Source organism: Hemiscyllium ocellatum, chromosome 3, assembly GCF_020745735.1.
Source record: "Hemiscyllium ocellatum isolate sHemOce1 chromosome 3, sHemOce1.pat.X.cur, whole genome shotgun sequence".
NCBI lineage: Eukaryota > Metazoa > Chordata > Chondrichthyes > Orectolobiformes > Hemiscylliidae > Hemiscyllium > Hemiscyllium ocellatum.
The window spans coordinates 7,822,511-7,846,983 of NC_083403.1; the positions used below are offsets into that span (position 1 = coordinate 7,822,511).

General features: G+C 41.9%; 1 protein-coding gene across 1 annotated transcript in view; it reads left to right on the forward strand.

Annotated features, from left to right (window-relative positions):
* LOC132834281 (dynein axonemal heavy chain 8-like) overlaps positions 1-24,473 on the forward strand; it is a 1,170,382-nt gene that overhangs the window by 345,381 nt on the left and 800,528 nt on the right. Inside the window, exon 17 of the mRNA XM_060853001.1 lies at positions 22,384-22,571. Coding sequence (XP_060708984.1) covers positions 22,384-22,571 — 188 coding nt within the window. The remainder of the gene's footprint in view (positions 1-22,383; positions 22,572-24,473) is intronic.

A 24,473-nucleotide genomic window follows, 5' to 3' on the forward strand; every position in this document is an offset into this window, starting at 1 on the left:
GTTGGGGCCAAGCTGCTGGAATTAGCAGAGAAGCTCAGGTTAGAGCTGCCTGTTTCTGGGAGGATAGGAGATATAATTACAGCAATAGCTCAGCATTTAAATTTGCTGGAATCACCATCAGAATCTTTAGAGATGGCTAAAATTCAATTGAAAATGAAGCAGCTTGATTTAGAGGCAAAAGACAAAGAAAGGGCAACAGAAATGAAACAGTTTGAATTGTGATTAAAAACAGAAGAGAGAAAAAGGGAGGAGAGAGAAAAGGAGAGAAAGGAAAGGAAGAAAGAGAAGGAGTTTGAACTTCAGAAATTGGCACTTACACAGGAGTTCAAAAATTCACCGTCTGAGGTAGTGAGAACTCATGTGGAAGAGCAGAGAGTTAAGCAGCTGAAATGGCTGATGATTGAGTTAGCTCACAAACTGACATTTGATTTCCAAAATCAATTCCAATCTGTGAGGGATTGGGGAAAAGTGAAATCCTCAGATGGAAATGGAAAGGTAGATCTCGATGCAGCCCATCATGGTAAGTTACCACAGGGTAAAAAGGAAACCTTTCAAGGGGAAAGATAAATTAAAAAGCCCCAATGTTTTCACTGCAGTAAAGTAGGCCATATGAAATCACAGTGTTAGTGGGTTAGGAAAAGCATAAGCGCTTCCTGATGAAGGGCTTATGCCTGAAATATTGATTCTCCTGCTCCTCGGATGCTGCCTGACCTGCTCTGCTTTCCAGCACCACACTTTCGACTCCGATCTCCAGCATCTGCAGTCCTCATTTTCTCCTAGGAAAAGCACTGGGAAGCCAATTGTAGGAAAACAGAAGAAGCCAGTGAATTTTGTTGGAGTGATAATGGAAAGCACAGTGGAGGGTAGAAAGCTGCACCAGAATGTACAATATGGTCAGAGGTTGGTTAAAGAGGAAGTGCCAGATCTTTTTATGCCATATCCTGCGAAGTTAAAATTTTCTCATATAGAACAGGAGCAGCAGGTAGAGGTTACAATATTAAGAGATACAGGATCCTCTCAATCTGTGATGTTGAAAAATGAGGAGATATGTACTTCTGAAGGACTATTGCCAGAAAAGGTGCTTGTAACAGGAATTCACAGGAAGGCAAGAAGCCCTCAATTATGTAAAGTGAGGTTAGAGTGTTCAGTGAAGAGTGGAAGAAGTCATGGTAAGACGACTGGACAAACACACAGCTCCAGGAATACAATTTGTCCTTATTAATGATATAGCAGGTTCATAGGTAGGAGTGCTGCCTATTGAGGTAGGCGAGTCCAAAACTAGAGGGCACAGGTTTTAAGGTGAGGGGGAAAGATTTACGAGAGACCTAAGGGGCAATTTTTCTACGCAGAGGGAGGTGCATGCATGGAATAAGCTGCCAGAGGAGGTGGTGGAGTTTGGTACAATTAGAATTTCCAGAAGGCACCTGGATGGTTATGTGATTGGGAACATCTCCGGGACACCCGCACCAATCAACCACACCACCCTGTGGCCCAACATTTCAACTCTCCCTCCCACTCTGCTGAGGACATGGAGGTCCTGGGCCTCCTTCACCGCCGCTCCCTCACCACCAGATGCCTGGAGGAAGAACGCCTCATCTTCCACCTTGGAACACTTCAACCCCAGGGCATCAATGTGGACTTCAACAGTTTCCTCATTTCCCCTTCCCCCACCTCACCCCAGTTCCAAACTTCCAGCTCAGCACTGTCCCCATGACTTGTCCTACCTGCCTATCTTCTTTTCCACCTATCCACTCCACCCTCCCCCCGCCCCCGACCTATCACCTTCATCCCCTCCCCCACTCACCTATTGTACTTTATGCTACTTTCTCCCCACCCCCACCCTCCTCTTACTTATCTCTCCACCCTTCAGGCTCTCTGCCTGTATTCCTGATGAAGGGATTTTGCCCAACACATCGATTTTACTCCTCCTCGGGTGCTGCCTGAACTGCTGTGCTCTTCCAGCACCGCTAATTCAGAATGTGAATGGGAAGGGTTCAGAGGGATATGGACCAAATGTTGGCAAATATGACATGATTCATTTAGAATGAATTGGACCAAAGAATCTGTTTCCATAAATTTCTATAACTCTACAACAATGGGAAAGAAGCTGTTCTTGATTCTGTTGGTTTGTGTTTTCAAACTTCTGTACTTCTGTTTGATAGAAGAGGGTGGAAGAGAGTATAATCCTGGGAATTACAGACCAGTCAGCCTCATGTCTGTGGTGGGTAAAGTATTGGAGAGGATTCTGAGAGGTAGGATTTATGACTATTTGGAAAATCATATTTTGATTAGCAAAAGCCAGCATGGCTTAATGAATTCTTTGAGGATATGATAAAACACATTGATAAAGGTTGGGCAATGGATGTGGTGTACAGGGAATTTAGCAAGGCGTTTGATAAGGTTCCCCATGATCATTTCAATCAGAAAGTAAGGAGGTATGGGATACCGGGGAATCTTGCTGTCTGGATACAGAATTGGCTGGCTCACAGAACACAGAGTGTTGTGGTATGTGGGAAGTATTCAGCCTGGAGTTGGGTGACGAGTGATGTTCTGCAGTGATCGGTTCTGGGACCACTTATCTTTTAGATTTTTATAAATGATTTGGATGAGGAAGTGGAAGGGTGGGTTAGTAAGTTTGCTGATGACATGTAGGTTGATGGAGTGGTAGGTAGTGTGGAGGGCTGTTGTAGATTGCAACTGGACATTGACGGGATGCAGAACTGGACTGAGAAGTGGCAGATGGAATTCAACCTGGAAAAATGTGAAATGAATCAGTTTGTAAAGTCGAATTTGAATGCAGAATACAGAGTTAAAGGCAAGATTCTTGGCAATGTGGAGGAACAGAGGGAACTTGGGGTCCATGTCCATAAATCCCTTAAAGTTGCCACCAATGTTGATAGGTTTGTTAAGAAGACAAATGGTGTGTTGGCTTTCATTAGCAGGGGGAATGAGTTTAAGAGCCACGAGGCTATGCTGCAGCTGTATAGAGCACTGGTTAGACCACAATTGGAATATTGTTTTCAGTTCTGGTCACCTCATTATAGGAAGGATGTGGAAGCTTTAGAGAGGGTGCAGAGGAGATTTACTTAAATACTGCCTGGACTGGAGGGCATGTCTTATGAGGAGAAGTTGAGGGAACTAAGGCTTTTCACATTAGAGCAAAGAAGGATAAGAGGTAACTTGATAGAGGTGTACAAGATAATGAGAGGCATAGATAGAGTGGATGGCCAGAGACTTTTTCCCCACGGCAGAAATGGCAGAAATGGGGGCACAATTTTAAGGTTAATGGAGGAAGGCTTAGGGGAGATGTCAGAGCTAGGTTCTTTACACAGAAAGTGTCAGTAGTGGTAGTATAGTCAGATACATCAGTGGCATTTAAGTGACTCTTGGATAAATTAGATTCCCTACAGTGTGGAAACAGGCCCTTCGGCCCTCACTAACCCTCCGAAGAGTAACCCACCCAGACCCATTTCCCTCTGACTAATGCACCTAACACTACAGGCAATTTAGCATGGCCAATTCACCTGACCTGCACATCTTTGGACTGCGGGAGGAAACCGGAGCAACCAAAGGAAACCCACGCAGACACGGGAAGAATGCGATTGACTGATTGATTTATTGTTGTCACATATACCTAACTGCCATGAAAAGTTTTGTTTTGCGAGCAGTACTGGCACATTATAACATACAAGGACATACAGATCATAGGGTGATTGAACAGAGCGAGAAATGCAAAGTTACGGCTGCACAGGAGGTGTACAAAGCAAGATCAGTATTGGATTTGAAATTTGAGAGGTTCACTCAGCTTTTAAAGTGGAGGAGAAAGTGTTTTTTAACCTGCTGGTATGTGTGATTCAGCTTTTGCACCTTCTGCCTGATGGGAGAGGTTGGAAAAGATTATAACCAGGTTGAGAGGAGTCTTTGATGATTTTGGCTGCTTTTCCACAGCAACAAGAAGGTGTAGGTAGACTCAATGGATAGGAGGTTGGCTTGCATGATGTTCTGGTCTGGGCTGTGTTCACAACTTTCTGTAGTTTCTTACAATCCTGGGCAGAGCTGTTGTCATACCAACCGTGATGCACCCTGATAGAATGCTAAAAGCAAAATTCGGTGGGGGTCCTTTATGGACATGCAAATTTACTTAGCCTGCTGAGGAAGACGAAGCATTGTTGTGCCTTCTTGACCATTGCATCTACCTATTTGTCCAGGACAGGTTGTTGGTTAGCATCATTCCTAGCAACTTGATGCTCTTGACTCTCCACATCAGATCAATTGATGTAGATAGGGCCATGACCTTCTCCTTTTTTCTTGAAGTCGATGATCAGCTCTTTGGTTTTGCTGACATTGATGGAGATCTATCTCCTTCCCATATTCTGTCTTGTTATTGTTTGATATCCAGCCTACAATGGTGGTGTTGTCAGCGAATATGCAGGTGGAGTTTGGATGAAATTTGGCCACACACTCATAAGTGTACAGGGAGTACTGTAGGGGGCAAGGTACGCAGCCTTCTGCGGCGACAGTGCTGAGGATTATTATAGAGGTGGTGCTGTTGTCAATCTTCACAAACTGTAGTCTATGGGCCAGGAAGTTAAGGATCCAGTTGCAGAGGGTGGAGCAGAGACCTCAATAACAGAGTTTGGAGATTAGTTTGGTTGGGATTATGGTATTGAGAGCAGAGCTGTAGTCAGTGTAGATCCCTAAAGCTTTCTTAGGTATCTGTGTCAAAACGTCTGGTGCTGGAAAAGCATAGCCTGTCAGGCAGCATCCGTGGAGCAGGAGAGTCAATGTTTTGAACATAAGCTCTTCATGATCTCAAAACGTCGGGCTGGCTGTGCTTCTCCAGCACCACACTTTTTGACTCTGATCTCCAGCATCTACAGTCCTTAGTTTCTCCTTTCTATAGGTATGCCAGGAATAAAAGAATGATGAGAGTAAGGTTAGGGCCAGTCAAGTACAGTAGTGGGAAGTTATGCGTGGAGTCTGAGGAGATAAGAGAGGCACTAAATTAATATTTTTCATCAGTATTCACACAGTAAAAAAACAATGTTGTCGTGGAGAATACTGTAATACAGGCTATTCGACTAGATAGGATTGAGGTTCACAAAGAGGAGGTGTTAACAATTCTGGAAAGTATGAAAATAGATAAGTCCCCTGGGCCAGGTGGGATTTATCCTAGAATTCTCTGGGAAACTAGGGAGAAGATTGTAGAGCCTTTGGCTTTGATCTTTATGTTCTCATTATCTACAAGAATAGTGCCAGAAGACTGGAGGATTGCAAATATTGTCCCCTTGTTCAAGAAGGAGAATAGAGCGAACCCTGTTAATTACAGACCAGGGAGCCTGACTTCAGTTGTGGATAAAGTATTGAAAAGGATTAAAAGAGATAGGATTTATAATCATCCAGAAAGGAATAATTTGATTAGGGGTAGTCAACACGGTTTTGTGAAGAGTACGTCATGCCTCACAAACCTTTTTGAGTTCTTTGACCAAACAGGTGGATGAGGGTAAAGTGGTTAATGTGGTGTATATGGATTTCAGTAAAGTGTTTGGTAAGGTTCCCCACAGTAGGTGATTGCAGAAAATACGGAGGTATGGGATTGAGGGTGATTTTGCGGTTTGAGTCAGAAATTGGCTAGCTATAAGAAGACAGAGGGTGGTGGTTGGTGGAAAATGTTCACATACTAGAGGTGTACCACAAGGGTCTGCATAGGGACCACTTCTGTTTGTCATTTTTATAAACAACCTGGATAAGGGCATGGAAGGATGGGTTAGTAAATTTGCAGATGACACTAAGATCGGTAGAGTTGTGGACAGCGCAGAGGATATTGCAGATTACAGAGAGATATAGGTAAGCTGCAGAGCTGGGCTGAGAATTGGCAAATGGAGTTTAATGCAGAAAAGTGAGAGGTGATTCACATTGGAGTGCATAACAGGAATATAAAGTATTGGGCTAATGGTAAGATTCTTGATAATGTGGATGAGCAGAGAGATCTCGGTGTCCATGTGCATAGATCCCTGAGAGTTGTCACCCAAATTGATAGGGTTGTTAAGAAGGCATATGGTGTGTTAGCTTTTATTGGTAGAGGGATCGAGGTTTGGTGCCACTAAGTCACGTTGCAGCTGTACAAAACTCTGGTGCAGCCTCACTTGGAGTATTGAGTATGGTTCTGGCTGCCGCATTATAGAAAGGACGTAGAAGCTTTGGAAAGGCTGCAGTGGAGATTTACCAGGATGCCATTGAAGATTTACCAGGATGGTATGGAGTGAAGGTCTTATGTGGAAGGGCTGAGGGACTTGAGGCTGTGGTTTTTGTTCAAGAGAAGAAGGTTGAGATGTGACTTAATAGAGACATACAAGATGATCAGAGGATTAGATAGGGTAAATAGTGAGCTTTTTTCCTCAAAGGTGATGGCTAGAACAAGAGGACATAACTTTAAATTAAAGGGTACTAGATATAGGACAGATGTCAGAGGTAGGTTCTTTACTCAGAGAGTAGTAGGGGCATGAAATTCTCTGAGGAGAAAGTGAGGTCTGCAGATGCTGGAGATCAGAGCTGAAAATGTGTTGCTGGAAAAGCGCAGCAGGTCAGGCAGCATCCAAGGAACAGGAGATTCGACGTTTCGGGCATAAGCCCTTCTTCAGGAATGAGGAAAGTGTGTCCAGCAGGCTAAGATAAAAGGTAGGGAGGAGGGACTTGGGGGAGGGGCGATGGAGATGCAATAGGTGGAAGGAGGTCAAGGTGAGGGTGATAGGCCGGAGTGGGGTGGGGGCAGAGAGGTCAGGAAGAAGATTTCAGGTTAGGAGGGCGGTGCTGAGTTCGAGGGATTTGACTGAGACAAGGTGGGGGGAGGGGAAATGAGGAAACTGGAGAAATCTGAGTTCATCCCTTGTGGTTGGAGGGTTCCTAGGCGGAAGATGAGGCGCTCTTCCTCCAACTGTTGTGTTGTTATGTTTTGCCGGTGGAGGAGTCCAAGGACCTGCATGTCCTTGCTGGAGTGGGAGGGGGAGTTAAAGTGTTGAGCCACGGGTGGTTGGGTTGGTTGGTCCGGGTGTCCCAGAGGTGTTCTCTGAAACGTTCCACAAGTAGGCGGCCCGTCTCCCCAATATAGAGGAGGCCACATCGGGTGCAGCGGATGCAATAGATGATGTGTGTGGAGGTACAGGTGAATTTGTGGCGGACATGGAAGGATCCTTTGGGGCCTTGGAGAGAAGTAAGGGGGGAGGTGTGGGCGCAAGTTTTGCATTTCTTGCGGGTGTGAAATTCTCTGCCAGCAACAGTAGTAGACCTGCCAACTGTAAGGGCATTTAAATGGTCATTGGATAAACATATGGATGATAATGGAATAGTGTAGGTCAGATGGGTTTCAGATTGGTTTCACATCGAGGGTCAAAGGGCCTGTACTGTGCTGTTATGTTCTATGTTCAATGTGAGAGTATGTAGAAGTTTGACGTAGGTATCCTTGTTATCCAGATGTTCCAGGGATGAGTGTAGGGCTAAGGAAATGACAATTGCCATGGACCTGTTGCACCTTTGGCAAATTGCAAGAATCGAGGCAGGCTGGGATGCTAGAGTTGATGTGAGCCATGACTAACCTCTCGAAGCACTTCATAATTAGGGAAATCAGAGCCACTGGGTGGTAGTCTTTGAGACGCATCGCAAATGTTTCCTTCGGTACTGGGATGAAGCAGGCCGGGACTGATTGTAGCAAGGAGAGGTTAAACATGTCAGCAAATACCTCGCCAGCTGCTCTGTACAGGATCTGAGTGCAACACTGAGACTTCACCTGAGCCAGTCGTTCTCCATAGGTTCACTTTGAAGAAGGCTGATCTGAAGTCTGCAGTAGTGACTGAGGGAACTGGTGCGTCTGGGGCTGCTGGTGACACCATTTCATTGGTATTCTGCTCAAATCAAATGGAAAAAGCATTGAGCACATCAAACAGAAATGTGTTTTCATCTGCTATTCTGTTCTGCTTCATTTTGTATTCTGTTAAGTCATATAGGTCTTGCCACAGGCAAGATTAGTTAGTGGTCAATTTTGTTGATGTTGTGGGAGAGATTGTTGGCCTTACACCATGCCACCATGCCATTAAACTCTCGATCTCTTTCCTGTTTCTTTGTAGTCGTCCTGTCTCTATCTCTTTCTTGTCGTTTGAGATCCGACTCCCTATGGTGATTTTATGCAAATGGAGTTAGAAATGAATTTTGCCACATACCCATGAGGAGCGTAGTGAAATGCTGAGTGCGCAGCCTTGTGAGATAACGGTGTTGAGGATTATTGTGGAGGAGATACTGTTCCTATCCTTACTGATTGCGGTCTATGGGTCAGGAAGTCGAGGATACAGTTGCAGAGGTTGGAGCAGAGTCCTACATCTTGGAGTTTGGAATATGTTTGATTCGAATTATGATGTCAATAAACAGGAGTCAGACGTAGGTATCCTTGATATTCAGATGTTTCAGGGATGAGTGTAGAGCCAGGGAGATAGAGTCTACCATGAAGCTATTATGCCAAGACAGATTATGGGGTAGCACCAACCATCAATTGAATGTGCATCTTTAGTTCGACTGCCAGCTGTCAAGGAACTGTTTAGCAGAGTCCTAATAGATTGACATAAAATGAGGAGTAGGAATCATTCATCTTCTAATCTCCCTCTCCTTATTAGTCTTTTGGTCCTTCATCACTGCATTCTGAAAGCTTCCAAATCCTTATATTTACTACTATTTCTGGCAACTTCATAATCTTTCTTCTCATTTTAAAAAAAAAATCCAACTTCCTTTGTGAGCCATATTTTGAGTTTCTGCACTTTGAAGTTGCGGTAAATCATGTCATAGTTCTTTAAAACTGTTCACTGCCTATATACAGGCATACCTTTTAATGTATTTTTCTAAGTCACTCAGTCAATTTGTGCCTAATGTCTTCATAATTTCCCCTTTTCAGCTATTGCTTCTATTTGCAGTCTTGGCCATACTCATCCTTGACCTACTACATGTCCTAGGTAGGTCACCTAAGCCTTAGTGAACTCACTCTTTGTGAATTTGACCATGAGGTTAGCTGACTGTATTCTACAGAAGTGGGCTTCCAACTGTTCAAGTGAGTTTCCCAGGTGTTGCTGTACACTAGGTCATCTAGGTACACCATACAACTAGGTAAGCCTATTATGTGGTTCATCATGCATTGGAAAGTGGATCAGGCATTTTGAAGTCCAAACGGCCTGGCTTAACTCAGGCATAACTTGTATACAGTTATAAAGGTGGAGATTTCTTTTACATGGGCAGTCACGGTAACTTGTCAAATATAGTCTTTCAGCTGGGTTATGAATAGCCCGGATGGAGTCCCCAGCCATGCATTCAAATCCAGTGTGGAATATTCAATGAAACTTTCAATTTCGCCTTACATGAATCCAATGTCACAACCTGCTTCAAGATGATCACCAATACTCCAGGAAGTGGAGAAGAGGGCATGCATCAATGGTGCTGAGGTGGAGATGGTCCAGAGAACCATGTTCCTGGGATGATGATCACCAATAATCTGTCCTGGTCCATCCACCTCGATACAATGGTCAAGAAAGCACAACAATGCCTCTACCTCCTCAGGGCCTAGGAAAATTCACCATGTCCACAAAAACTTTTACCAATTTTTATAGATGCACCATACTATTATGAAGTTGAAGGCATGTACTGCACTCTGAAGATCGAATGAATGCTGTTATGAACTGAGAGCTTACAAGCACCTGTGTGACATGACTAGTTGGCAGTGTCAGAGTGTACTGGAAAATTTAAAAATATATAACATTTGGCTGTGAAATGGATTCCTGAGTTGGTTGCTGTTTTGAAAACAATTCAAATTTAACCAATAAGTTTAAATTATGCCCCAGGATACTAAAACCCAATCGCGTTTGAATTAATTGTTTTGCCAACATCGAACCAATGAGACAATCTGATGTAAGGGATATAAAAATGAAGGCATCTTGAAAATTGGAAACAGAGCAACTGCCATCAAGAGACACCCAAGAAATTATGAAACACTCTCTAACAAAGGTACCTTTTCATATGAAATATCTTCACAGTAAGAAAAAAGATGACCCAGGAGATCTTTAGCCGGAAGAAGAACGACACTGAAGATGACAGCCGCTTTGTGGTTTTGAAATTAAATTGATGTCATTTTAATACGTATCTTATTGGAACAGCATATTGTTATAGAGTTGGAGGCAGGTAATAAGCAGTTAAGGGAAAGGAGAGTTTAGATTTGTGAATAGTTGTTGTTTAATGTTCACATTTAGAGTAAAAGAATAAATTGATGCTATTTTCTTTAAATATTAGAATTTGAAAGTTCTCTGTCACTTGTATTTTTACAGATTACGAGGCGAGGTAAGCTTTTCTGGGCATTTGGTTTAATTAACAGAGGGGTTCACCGCCATATTGTAACAATACAAAATATCCCATCTGGGTGCATCACAGCATGGTATGACAACTGCTGTTCCCATGACTGCAAGAAACTACAGAGAGTCATTAGCATAGCCCAGTTCATCATACAAACCAGCCTTTCATCTATTGACACTGTCTACACTTTCCGCTGCTTCAGAAAAGCAACCAACATAATCAAAGACCCCTCCGACCCTGGTTATACTCTCTTCCACCCTCTTCCGCAGGGCAGAACATATAAAAATTTGAACGCATGTGTGAACAAATTCAAGAACAGCTTCTTCCCTGCTGTTGTCAGATTATTGAATGGGCCTTTTAAATGTTAATTCTTTTCTCTCTCTCTCTCTGCACCTTCTCCATGGCTATTATGTTGTATTCTGCACTCTGTTCTGCAACACTGTTGTAGCTTGCATGGTACAATCTACCTGTAAAGCACACAGTACAATACTTTTCACTGTATTTTAAGACACGTGACAACAATAAATCAAATCAGATCAAATTGAGTAGGAGTCAGTTCTGATCACCAATCTTGGCTTCACCCTGTCTTCCTCAAATTCAATCCCTCTGCTACATTGTTGGTTTAATTGGTAGCAATGGAATAAACTGATACCTGTTGGTCCCCTTCTCAGCACTGGTGATGCTTTATTATGTTGAAACACAGCCTTTACTTTATGCATGACCTGAGATCTCAATTATGTAATTAACTTTACTAAGTCTTTTCACTACTCTTCCAGACCACTTAATTGCGTTTTCAAAGGTTCACGTGGCTGAAAGTTTCAGGACTTGCTTTGTTTGTCTGCTTTTTCTTTCATCACTGTTTGGGAGATTTTCAAATGTTGTTAGGCCACTTCACATGCTGCAACTTGCTCCTGGAATTCTGCTATGAAGTCTACCTGGACACTTCTTCCATCTGGGAGATAGCCCCCCTCTCACCTATTTACTTCTCAGCCTCTTTCTGTCTCCCCCGTACTGATGAAGGGTTAGGCCTGAAACATTGACTCTCTTGCTCTGACTCTGACTTGTTTCATTTGTCCTGAAAACATTGCATTGGTGCTTGTAAAGTAATTTAAATACAATAAAAGTGGTGCACTTATTGGGTCAGTCCCTGGTGGTAAAGAGAAGATGATTTCATCATTTATTCCAGTCACAATAACTACAATATGTCCACATAGTACCTGAGGGATCAATATTTATTCCTCATTTAGAGGTTTGTGAGGTAGCTTCCATTTCCTCAACAGTACCTCACTTTTAATGTAGTAGCATTCAGGAATGATTTCTGCCTCAGCCTCAGTGTAAACAGTCTGAGCATGTGTTTTTAACAGTGGTCAACCTGTTGGAATGTTTCCAAATTATTTCTGTTTTTACTTCCTTGGGATCTTTTTGACTTTCAAGATGGTGATGGTGGAGTAAATCAGTATTCAGGCCTCTGAGCCCAATGCCTGTCCACTCTGTCTGCATTTCATTTTTCTCCCTTGGTTTTTAATTTCATTTTACTTTTTCCTACTTGTGGGGTGCTCAGCCATGGCATCAATGGCATCAGTGGTGGTGACAGCTGAAGAGGGAGGCAGTTTGGGCCCAGTGCAGCATCTTCGATGGCTTTCTCAACATGGTGGGCCCAGCATCAAGTTTGAGCCCAGTTTGGGACTCAACAGCATCAGTGTCAGCCGCATTGCCATGTTTGGCCCTGTTCAGACACATAGCAGTGGTGATGTTGGTGGAGGCAAACTGGCATCAAAGAATTGCGATTCTGTTCCAGTATGGTGGTGTGGCGAAGGGACTTAAGGTTGGCCAACTGCTTTGTGCTGGTGTTGGACTCAGCATCAAGATTGATCCAGTCCCATGGCCAAGGACTTAACAAGAAGGACTGTAAAGTTAAACTTGTAACTTTATTTCCTTTTTTAACCTTTTTTTTCTGTGCATTGGATTATTTTCTGTACTTAAGATGACGCTGGAGACTGGTAATATTATATAACACTTTTAACTGTATTTGTAACCAATACATGTAGGAAGTACATGTGACAATAAATAAATATTAATAATATTAAACTCCTGAAAACCATTTTAGACAGCCAAACCAAGGTGTCTTTAATTGTGCTGCCAGTTGCCTTGGAAAGCCCATGAACACAGAAATCAGGCAAAATATCAGCCAATTTCTCCTGTAGCTTTTTGGTCACCCTGATTCCATGGGCTTTGTAGAAACTACTGGGAAAGCCATGTACATTTGATCCTGCCAGATTATTGCCAAGGAGTAGGTTGATCCTGTCCACAGTCATTGGTGCTGACCTGAGGTCACACTCCAGCTGCAACCAGTAAAAAGGAAGGGCATGTAGCCTCATTCCATCACTTATACCAGCATCTTATCAGTGACTGCATTCCTTGGTGGCAAGATCAAACAACATTAGACACTAACTGGCTCCGGTGTCCATCAGTATCACTACAGTCTGGCTTGCCTTACCCCTGAGAAAGGTGCTCACTCTTCCTTTCAATTCATAATCTTGGTACCTCACCTGCGTTCTCAGGAGTGCCCTCACAGGAACTTGCAGGTGCAGTCAGAGTTGTAGCCCGGTGTGTTCTGCTCTCTGACTGACTCCTATTTTCTGTAAGAGATGTACATGTTCCAAAAAAAATCTCACTGTTATTTCCCATGGCTCCCAGCAATTTGGTCAGATATGGCCTGCCTTTGATATTTTGAGCATGCAGGTTTCTAGGCCTCACTTTTCATCTCACACCATCATTTCTTTCCTCAGGAGGGCTTCCAGCTTCTGGGCTTTCCCATTGGTTTGCTATCACTCATCTTCAGCTCTGTTCTTTCCATATAATTTGGGATAATGAGGGGGGTTTCTTTGGGAATTGGGATTTGTCAATCAGCTCATAATTCTCATTTTGTATGGTGACTTGCCTAGACACTCTGTTTTTCTATGTGCATTGTTATTAAGAAGAGTATGGAGATTTTGAACTTCTTGAGAATTATTTTACAGATATTGTTGTATGTGGCTTTGCCTCAAGTGTCCATACCCAAGGTCAAAAACAAGCCACATAAGCATTTCAAAGTCCTCATACATCTGGTCAAATTGTGTCCTGAGCGTATGGAATTTTTGGAAGTATACCTCTGGCACTAATAGGTACACACCTACGACAGCCTTTTTTACTCCACTATAATCTGTGGTACTTTTTCATGCAAGTGGAAGTAAACTCTGTCCACTTTCCTTGAGAGCTTACTCTACAATAATAAGGACTAGGGTTTGACTGGCCACTAAACCACTGTGTTACCCATTTGAAAGAGAAAAATAAAAGCTTCTACCTCTGCATCCTCAAACTTGGGAATTAAATGAGCAAACTAAATTGCTTCCAACATCAAATCTGCACCAGAGACGGTTTTATGGAATTATGTTGTTCCTGTGTCTCAGCTCAAACCTTCTTTTAACTTATACCTTTTCCTGAAATTCTCTCTCTTCTGTGTTTGCTGTTCATTCTCTTTTCTATTTTACTCTCTCTTTTTCTTTTTCATTTCTTTTTATTGAAATTCCAATTCCACTGCTCCAGTTTTAGTCTCTCTACCACTACCTCATAGTCATCCTCAGTTTCGACCTTTAAGCAATTAAAATTCCAGGTTTTCTGGCTTTTAAGTGAAATTAAAATCCCAAATGCATTTTAAATCTTTTAATTATTCAAGGGACAGATACTTGAAGCCTCCAAGGTAACTTTATTTAATTCTGATCAAAAAATATTAGCTTTGAATACAGATATTTGTCCACCGTAATAGTGAAAACTTAAGAAAGACTTCTGCAGATATTCAAAAACTTGGTTTTGAATTGAAATTTTATCAACCCTATTTCCTTCTCTTTGTCTGTGGATTCGAGTTGTAGCCCCCAATTTGTTATGCCTAGACCACAGGCAGTGTTCCCCAGTTTGTTACAATTCCAGATGTTAGTACTGCAACACACATGGACACAGATGAGAAAAACAGGTATGTCCAAATAAAATTAAAGCTCCAAGAAGAAAGGTAGAAAAATCTATGTCTGAATAATTCAAAAATATTGGATAATTGTACATTTCAGCAATTGCAATGAAGGATACCAGTAGCATTGGTAGTACAATCAATTGCAAAATATTTTAGTTTTTTTAGGTCAGTTGAAATTCTGTTGTTCTGATTCCTTTAAACCATGACTGGATTCCACGATTCACAGTGTGAGAGAGTCCTTTTGTTGTCCTGTTTCATTTTGCCAGCTAGTAGATTGTTAGCAGTCAGAGTCATAGATTCAAAGAGCATAGAAACAGCCTGTTCGGCACACTATGTTGATGCTGACCAAACTATTCCGATCACATTTACCTGCACTAAAATGCTTTTTAAATGTCGCGAGAGTAAAAGAATAAAGAAAATTTACAGCTAAGGAGCAAGCCCTTTGGCCCTCCAAGCCTGAGCCGATCCAAATCCACTGTTTAAACCTGTTGCCCAATTCCTAAGCATCTGTAACCCTCTGCTCCCCACCTACTCATGCATCTGTCCAGACGCATCTTAAATGAACCTACCGTGCCTGCCTCTACCACCTCTGCTGGAAACGTGTTCAAACACCCACCTGTGTGAAGTACTTGCCGCTTGTATCCCCCTTAAACTTTCCACCTCTCACTTTGAAAGCATGACCTCTTGTTATTGCATCCTTCACTCTAGGAAAAAGCTTGTCTCTATCCACCCTGTCTGTACCCTTCATAATTTTGTAAATCTCAATCAGGTCCCCCCTCAAAATCCTTTTTTCTAGTGAAAATAAACCTAACCTATTCAACCTCTCTTCATAGCTAGCACCTTCCATACCAGGCAACATCCTCGTAAACCTTCTCTGCACCCTCTCCAAAGCATCCACATCCTTTTGTATTCTAAATGCGGCCGAATCAATGTCTTGTACAATTTTAACATAACTTGCCAGCTCTTATACTCAATACCCCGTCTGATGAAAGCAATCATTCTATATGCCTTCTTGACCACTCTATCCACCTGTGCAGCAACCTTCTGCACTCCCAGATCTCTCTGCTCATCGACTTTTCCCAAGGCTCTTCCATTCATTGTGTAATTTGCTCTAGAATTAGACTTGCCTAAATGCATCACCTCACATTTGTCTGGATTGAAAACCATCTGCCACTTTTCCGCCCAACTCTCCAGTCTATGTATATCCTCCTGTATTATCTGACAGTCCCTTATGCTTTCTGCTACTCCATCAATCTTCGTGTCATCTGAAAACTTGCTGATCATACCAACAGTGTCCTCTTCTAGATCATTTATGTATATCACAAACAACAGTGGCCCCAACACTGACCCCTGTGCAACACCATTGGTCACCTTTCTCCATTTCGAGAAACTCCCTTCAACTGCTACTGCCTGTCTCCTATTGCTCAACCAGTTCTTTATCCACTTAGCTAGAACACCCTGCACACCATGTGACTTCACTTTCTCCATTAGTCTACAATGGGGAACCTTATCCAATGCCTTACTAAAGTCCATGTATATGACATCAACAGCCCTTTCTTCATATAACAATTTGGTCAGTTCCTTGAAGAACTCTATCAAGTTGGGAAGGTGCGATCTCTCCCATACAAAACCATGTTGGCCATCACCGATAAGCTCATTCCTTTCCAAATATAAATAGATCCTATCTCTTAGTAGCCTCTTCAGCAACTTCCCCACCACCGACGTCAGGCTCACTAGTCTGTAGTTACCTGGAATATCCCTACTACCCTTCTTGTACAGGGGGGCAACATGAGCAACCTTCCAGTCCTCTGGCACCTCACCTGTATTTAAGGATGCCATAAAGATATCTGTCAGGGCCTCAGCTATTTTCTCTCTTGCCTCCCTCAGCAACCTGGGTTCTTCAGTACTTGCCTTCAGCACCATCTCAGGCAGTGCATTCATGTTTCTAATAACTTCTGGGTGAAAAGAACAGTCTTCTTCCGATCCTCCTTAAACATATGCCTTTTGGTCTTTGACATATTTGTGGGGAAAATATTCCCACAATCCAACTTTCTATGCCTTTTATAATTTGGCATATCTCAATCAGATCCTTCCTCACACACCTCTGCTCCAGGAAAAACAAATCCAGCCTAACCAGTCACGTTTTTAGAAATGAGATTTTACATCCCAGGAAACTTCACAATGAATCTCCTCTGCTTCTTCTCCATTGCAATCACATCCTTCCTTTAGTGTGGCGAACAGAACTGCACACAGTATTCCATCTTTGACCGAACCGATGCTCGACAAAGTTGCTACAAGGCTTCCTCTGCCCCTATATTCCACACCCTGGCTAATGAAGGCAAACATCCCATGTGCCTTCTTTACCACCTGTGATCCACCTCTGCTGACACCGTCAGGGACCTGTGGACTTGTACACCAAGATACTTTTGTTCCTCAGTACTACCTTGGGACTGATTGTTCATTATGTAAATCCTTCCCTTATTCAACCTCTCAAAATGCATCACCTCACATTTACCAGGATTAAGTTTTATTTTTGCTGTTCTGACCAATTTGCCAGCTGAAGTAATAAAGATAACTTCCTTTGCTTCCTGTTGAAGAGTAAGGTGCATCTCATCAGGCCCTGAGGATTTACGCTTCTTTATGTGTGCCAAAACAGCCATTTTAACATGCTTCAGAAACTCACCATTCCAACTGAAATCTCCAGCTGCAATATCTTTCTCCTTTGTGAATACAGATTTGAAATATTCATTTAAGACATCTCACACATATTTAAACTCCACGTGCAAGTTGCCCATTTGGTATTTAAAATCCACAATCTTTCCCTGGCAATCCCCTTACTGTTAATATATTTATAAAATGGCTTGGGGTTTCCCTTATTCCTATCTGCTAAAAATATTTCATGAGTCCTCTTTGTCCCCCTAATTTTTTTCATCAACACCCTGAATTCTATATCCTTGTCTTTCATTTGCTGTAGTGAACATACGCTTTCTTCTTTTTCTTTATCAAACTCTCAGAATCCCTTGAAATCCCAGATTTCCCAGACCTGCTGTCTGTGTTCTTCACTCGTAGAGGAACACAGTGACCTTGACATCTCATTATACAAATTTAAAAGACTCACATTTTCCAAATATAGATTTACTTGCACGTAGCTGGTTCCACTTTATATTTGCCATATCCTGTTTAATGATACTGAAATTGACCTTTCTCTAACTTGGATACTTATCTTCTGCACTATCCTCATCTCTTTCCATAAAGACTTTGAAGCTTCGGAAGGTGCGGTCACAATCCCAAAATGTGCATTCACTGCATTCAACCACGTGACTGGCTTAATTTCCTAGGATTACGTCTCGCACTGCTCCATCTCTAGTCGGATTATATATGCACTGCATAAACATCTCATCTAGATGCACTTCTAGAATTCCACCCCATCTAATTATTTTATAATAAGATGATTCCAGTTCATGTTGGCAAAGTTGAAATCTTATGCAACATTAACCTTATTCCTTTCACACCTCTCTGCAATTTGCCTCCATATTTGCTCCTCCATCTCCCTATGACTGTTGAGGTGCCTGAGTATAATCACAGCAAAGTGATCACCCATTTTTCTATTTCTAAATTTGACCCAGATGGTCTCATTTAAGACATCCTCCCTCATTACTCAGTGATCGGCTCCTTTATCAATAATATGAGCATCTACCTCTCTTACACATTCTCATCACATTTGAAACTTCTATATCCTGGAATGCTGAGTTGCCAGTCCTGCCCTTCCTTCAACCATGTCTCAGTGATTGTGACAATATCATAATCCCATGTCCTGTTCAATGCTCTAAGTTCATTCACCTTACCAGTCAAGCTCCATGTATTAAAACTGAGACAGTTGAGATTTACAGTCCTTCCATATGGCTTATCATGCCCATGTTCATCTCTAATCCTCTTTTTGAGAGAAAATAGTCCTGGCCTATTCTTGCTAGGTAAAATAAATGCAAATTTTTCTTAAAGCTTCTTCAGTGCTTGCAATGGATGGCCAAGAAGACAAATCTGATGCAAGCTGTTTTTTTTTATTTCCGAGTGCAGTCTGGCTTTTGGCATCTCCACAGCAGGTAAGCATCCTCAATAATCTTACAATTGTTCATGGATAGGTAAGGCTTGGGTTACCCTGATGTGTGATCTGCTTGGAAGAAAGTTGTCTATCAAAGAGATTTCAAAGGACTTTCAAAGACATTTTGCATGGTGCTCAAGGAAATTATATTCCTGAAAAAAATAAGGATAGCAAGGATAGGATGAGCCAGCCCTGGATAACAAAGGAAATAAAGGAAAGTATCCACTTTGGGTGGCACAGTGGTTTAGTGGTTAGCACTGCTGCTTCACAGCGCCACGGATCTGGGTTCAATTCCAGTCTCGGGTGACTGTCTGCATGGAGTTTGCACATCTGATGTGCAGGTCAGGTGAATTGGCCATGTTAAATTTCCCATCGTAATAGGTGAATGGGTCTGGGTGGGTTATTCTTCGGACAGTGTGGATATATTGTGCTGAAGGGCTTGTTTCCACACTGTAGGGAATCTAACCTAAAAGCTCAGGCTTACAAAGTGTAATGAGAAGCAAGAAGATGGGGAAAATTTTAAAAAGCAACAAAGAGCCATGAAACAAACAATAAAGAAAGGAAAAATAGATTATGAATGAAAGCTAGCACAAAATTTAAAACAGGTCGGAAAAGTTTTTATAAATAAACAAAATGGAAAAGGATGGCTAAAGTGGATGAGAAAGGGGAATTAATATTGGGTAATGCTGAAATGACAGAGGCCTTGAATCTATTTTGTGTCAGTCCTCGAAGTGGAAGATGTATCTGACATGCCAAAGAATGATGTTATGGATATGATGAGAGATGAGGACCTCAATTCAATTGTTATCACAAAAGGGCTGGTGTTGTGCAAACCTGAGGATCTAAAGGTAGGTAAATCCCCTGGTCCTGTTGGAATACATCTGAAAGAAATGTCAGAAGTTATAGTAGTTGCATTAGTGGTAATTTACCACAATTCACTGGACTCTAGGCAGATCCCAAGGGACTGGAAGACAGCAAATGTCACACTGCTGTTTAAAATAGGGTGTAGGCAAAAGTCAAGTAACTACAGGTAAGTTAGCTTAACATCTATCATCCCAAAAATGCTGGACGCTATCATTACTGAAGAAATCGTGAGACATCTGGATGGAAGGGATTCCCTCATGCAGATGCAGCATGGATTCACAAAGGCAAGGTTGTTTTTGACAAACTTACTGGAGATGTTTGAGGTTGTAACAAGTGTGGTGGATGGAGAGGAACAGATGGATGTTGTATACTTGGATTTCCATAGGGTGTTCAGTGAGGTGCTGCATAAAAGACTCATCCATAAGATAAGAATGCATAGAGTTGTGGATAGAGGTCTCTGATAAATGGGTGTTTCTCTGGGTAGAGATCAGTGGTGAGTGGGGTGCCCCAGGGGTTGGTGTTGGGCCAGCAACTGTTCATGATATATATATATGATTTGGAAGAAGGAGCCGAGTGTAACATATCCAAGTTTGCTGATGTCACTAAATTACGTGGAAAGACAAACTGTGCAGAGAATGTGAAGGGTTTTCAGAGAGATTTAGATAGGTTAAGTCAGTGGACTAGGGTCTGGCAGATGGAGTACAATGTTGGTAAATGTGAGGTTATCCACTTTGGAAGAGAAAATAGTAGGTCAGAGTATTATTTAAATGGTGAAAGGTTGCAGCATGCTGTTGTGCAGGGAGACTTAGAAGTACATGTACATGAATCACTAAAAGTTGATTTGCAACTGCAACAGGTAATCAGGAAGGCAAACAGAATATGCCTTTCATTGCTCAAGGGATCGTATTTAAGAGCAGAGAGGTTCTGCTGCAATTGTACAGGGTGTTGCTGAGGCAGCACCTGGAGTATTGTGCACAATTCTGGTCTCCTTACTTGAGGAAGGATACATTGTCTTTGGAGACAGTGCAGAGGAAGTTCACCAGATTGATTCCAGAGGTGAGGGATTACTCTGAGAGGAAAGGTTGAGCTGCCTGGGACTGTACTCTCTAGAATTTAGAAGAATGAGAAGGGATCTTCTAGAAACATATAAAATTATGAAAGGGATGGATAAAGTCAAGGTAGGCAAGTTGTTTCTGCTTGTAGATGAGACGAGGACAAGGGGACTTGGCCTCAAGATTAGTGGGAATAGATTTAGACCGTAAGAACTAGGCACAGGAGTAGGCTGCCCAGCCCTTCGAGCCTGCTCTGCCAATCAATAAGATCATGGCTAATCTTTTTATGGACTCAGCTCCACTTACCCGCGTTTTCACCATATCCCTTAATTCCTTTATTTTTCAAAGAAGTATCTATCTTAGCTTCAAAGGCAATTACTGAAGTAGCGTCAACTACCTCCCTGGGCAAAGAATTCCATAGATTAACAATCCTCTGGCTGAAGAAGTTCCTTCTCAGTTCACTTCTAAACCTGCTTCCTCTAACCTTGAGGACGTGCCCTCTTGTCCTAGTTTCACATACCAATGAAAAGATGTTATCTATTTCTATCTTATCGATTCCTTTCATGATTTTCTATGTTTCTATAAGATCCCCCCTCATTTTTCTGAATTCCATGAATATAATCCCAATCTACTCAGTTTCTCCTCATAATCCAACCCCCTCACCTCTGGAATCAACCTAGTGAATCTCCTCTGCACCTTCTCCTGTGCCAGGACATCCTTTCTCAAGTAAGGAGACCAAAACTGCACACAGTACTCCAGGTGTGGCCTCACCAGCATCTTATACAGCTGCAACATAACCTCCCTGCTTTTAACTCAAATCCTTTCGCAGTAAAGGACAAAAATCCATTTGCCTTCCTAATTACTTGTTGTACCTGCAGACGAACCCTCTGTGATTCACGCACAAGGACACTCAGGTCCCTCTGTAAATCAGCATGCTGCAACTTTTTACCATTCAAGTAATTATCTATTTTGCTGTTACTCCTACCAAATTGTATGACTTCACATTTACTACATTGTATTCCATCTTCCAGACCTTTGCCCAATGTATTTATGTTCCTCTACAAAGTTTCACAGTCCTCTGCACACTTTGGTCTGCCACTCATCTTAGTGTCATCAGCAACGTTTGACACCATACACATGGTCCCCAACTCCAAATCATCTATATAAATTGTATATAATTGAGGCACACCACTCAGCACTGATTGCCAGCTAGAATAGCACTAATTTATCCCCACTCTGCTTTCTGTCAGTCAACCAATTCTCTCTCCATACTATTACCTGGACCCCTTTAGGGCAGAGATGAGGAGGAACTGCTTTTCCCAGAAAGTAATGAATCGATGAAATTCTGTGCCCAATGAAGCAGTGAAGGCAGCTTCATTAGATATATTCAAGACACAGTTGGATGGGCTTTTGCATGGGAGGGGAATTAAGAGTTACGGAGTTAATGCAGGTAGGAGGAGCTGAGATGATGGATAGATCAGCCATGATCTTCATGAATGGCGAAGCAGGCTCAACAGGCCACATGGCCTCCCCCTATTTCTATACCCTGAAACTAAGAAACTATCTATAGTTAACTAAATAGTAGTGCAGGAGTTGAGGGATTCAATAATAGAAGCAAAACGAAAGAATGGCAATGAAAATCATGGGCATTATCGGGGTGTTATTGAAATTCTTATAAGTGTGTGGCAGAACTGGGTTTCTTGGTGGAAGCTATTCATGTCTAAATAAATGTAAAACTTGGAACCATATGGTGTAAAAGACAGCCAGATGTTTCCTGAAGATTGCACATAAATTGAACTCTATAAATAGGTATTTGGAAGTGAATTATATTTACATGTTCAACTAATAGGATGAAAATTTGTGCAATTGTCCACAATCTAGTAAAATGGTTATTTCAACACTGTAAATTTAGCTGCATTAACAGTTATCATAAAAATATATTGCGGATATGCACGTATCTGAATATTATTAACAACATTTTTATATAGTGCTGCAATCAACTCTTTTGATACGAGATCCAGAGACTGGAAAACTCTATTCGAACTTTGATCACAGAATTCTTGAGATGCTTCGAGAGTCTAAATGCATGTTAAAGATGGGTTTGGAGGTTCCAGAGATAGCCAAATGTCTGCTAAAAATTGAAAATACATTAAAATCTAACTGTAATAAATTGGAGGTAGGTCATATTTTATTTCTTTGCAATATGATAAGGATGTGTTTAGTAATTTCTGCATTGATGATCATTGGATGGCCATCATCAATAGAAAACAAAATTGAATGGTAGAATCTTATATGGGTCTGAGTGATGTTGGCTATTATGAGATGTATGGCAGAATTGGACAAGGCCCATCTTGACATTAGGATTATCTTTCCCTTTATCTTTTATTCTTTTCACAAGTGGCTTGAGTGAGACTCTCAGTAGATAGCAGATGAGTCAATTGATGGTCATTATTGATTATTAATTGCCATGTTAATGGCATAACTAGCCTCATTAATATTTAGCCTCAGGAAAATTCGACAAGGAAACCAGAAGGGTCACCTAACAAATTTAACTCGTCACTTGCTCTAAAAGTGAACATGTTGAACATTGCCAGCATCTCAGTACACCTGCCACAGACACCCTCTATCCAGCATCTGACATGTGCTGGCCTCTAAGAATGCTCATGGCACATCTCCAGATCACTTATGGAATGCTTCTACACTTCAGTGGTGCACTTTAGGTTGCACCAACAACTATCATTGTACTTCTGCAGCACTCAGAGATACACACCCAAGCGGAAATAGCTTCACCCCATTCACTCTGTCCAGCCCATCATGGTTTTGAAAACCTCAAATAGATCCCTCTCAAGCTTCTCTCCAATGAGAACAGCCCATTGTCTTAATCTATCCTCATAGCTGGTGTCTCATAACTGTAACCAATCCAGTAAATTGCTTCTGCAGTCTCTCCAACATGTTTGTATAATGTAGTATCCACAACCGTACTCAATACTCCAGCTGAGATCTAACAAGTGTTTTTACAAGCTCTGTACTCTCTGCCTCTATTAGTAAAGCTAAAGACACTGTTTGCTTTATTTACTGCCTTCTCATCTTGTCTTCCCACCTTGAATAATCTGTGCACGTACTTTATGACAAACTACACATATGGAGAAAGAACCGGTTTGGCTTCACGATGATAATTGTTCCAAAAAATTCTATGTAGCTTGAAAAAAGCCAATGGATTGGAGACTTACTTCTTGTTGTAATGTAATACATATCCAGCTATTGGTTTGTCTAGACATGCAAGAAACTATTCTTTTCAAGTTTTCCTCAAAATCTCCTGCCAGCTCTCATAAACAATTAAGGCCTAATACTTTGAGGCTTCAATTTTTAATAAATCCCGTCACTCTGATGGAAAATTGTTAATCCTTCCCCTTGCTGCTTGTAGATTGTGAAATGTCTGAAGGAAATCTCCAGTTCCTTCCCATATCTTATTTTCTGTATTACTTTCTGCAATGAGAGAAAGAACCAATCTAAAACGGAGCATGTCTTTGATTTATTCATATGTGAGACCTGAACATCACTAGCTGGGCCAGCAGTTATTGCCTATCCCTAATTGCCCTTGAGAAGGTGGTGCTGAACTACCTTCTTGAACCGCTACAGTCTACATACTGTAGGTTGACCCTGAGCAAGGAAATTCCAGAATTTTGCTGCAGCAACAGTGAAGAAACAGTTATATATTTCCAAATTGGGATGGTGGGAGGCTTGGAGGGGAAATTGCAGGTGGTGGTGTTCCCATTTATCTGTTGCCCCTGCACTTTTATATGAAAGTACTCACAGTTTTGGAAGGTGCTGTCAAAAGAACACTTGATTTTCTGCAGTTCTTCTTGTAGATGGCACACACTGCTGCTACTGAGCACTGGTATTTCAAAGAGTGGATGCTTGTGGATGTGATACCAATCAAGCAGGTTGCATTGTCTTGGATGGTGTCAAGCTTCTTGGGTGTTGTTGGAGCTGTACTCATCCAGGCAAGTGGGGAATACTTCTTCACACTTCTGACTTGTGACTTGTAAATGGTGGATCGGATTGAGGGAGTCAGGAA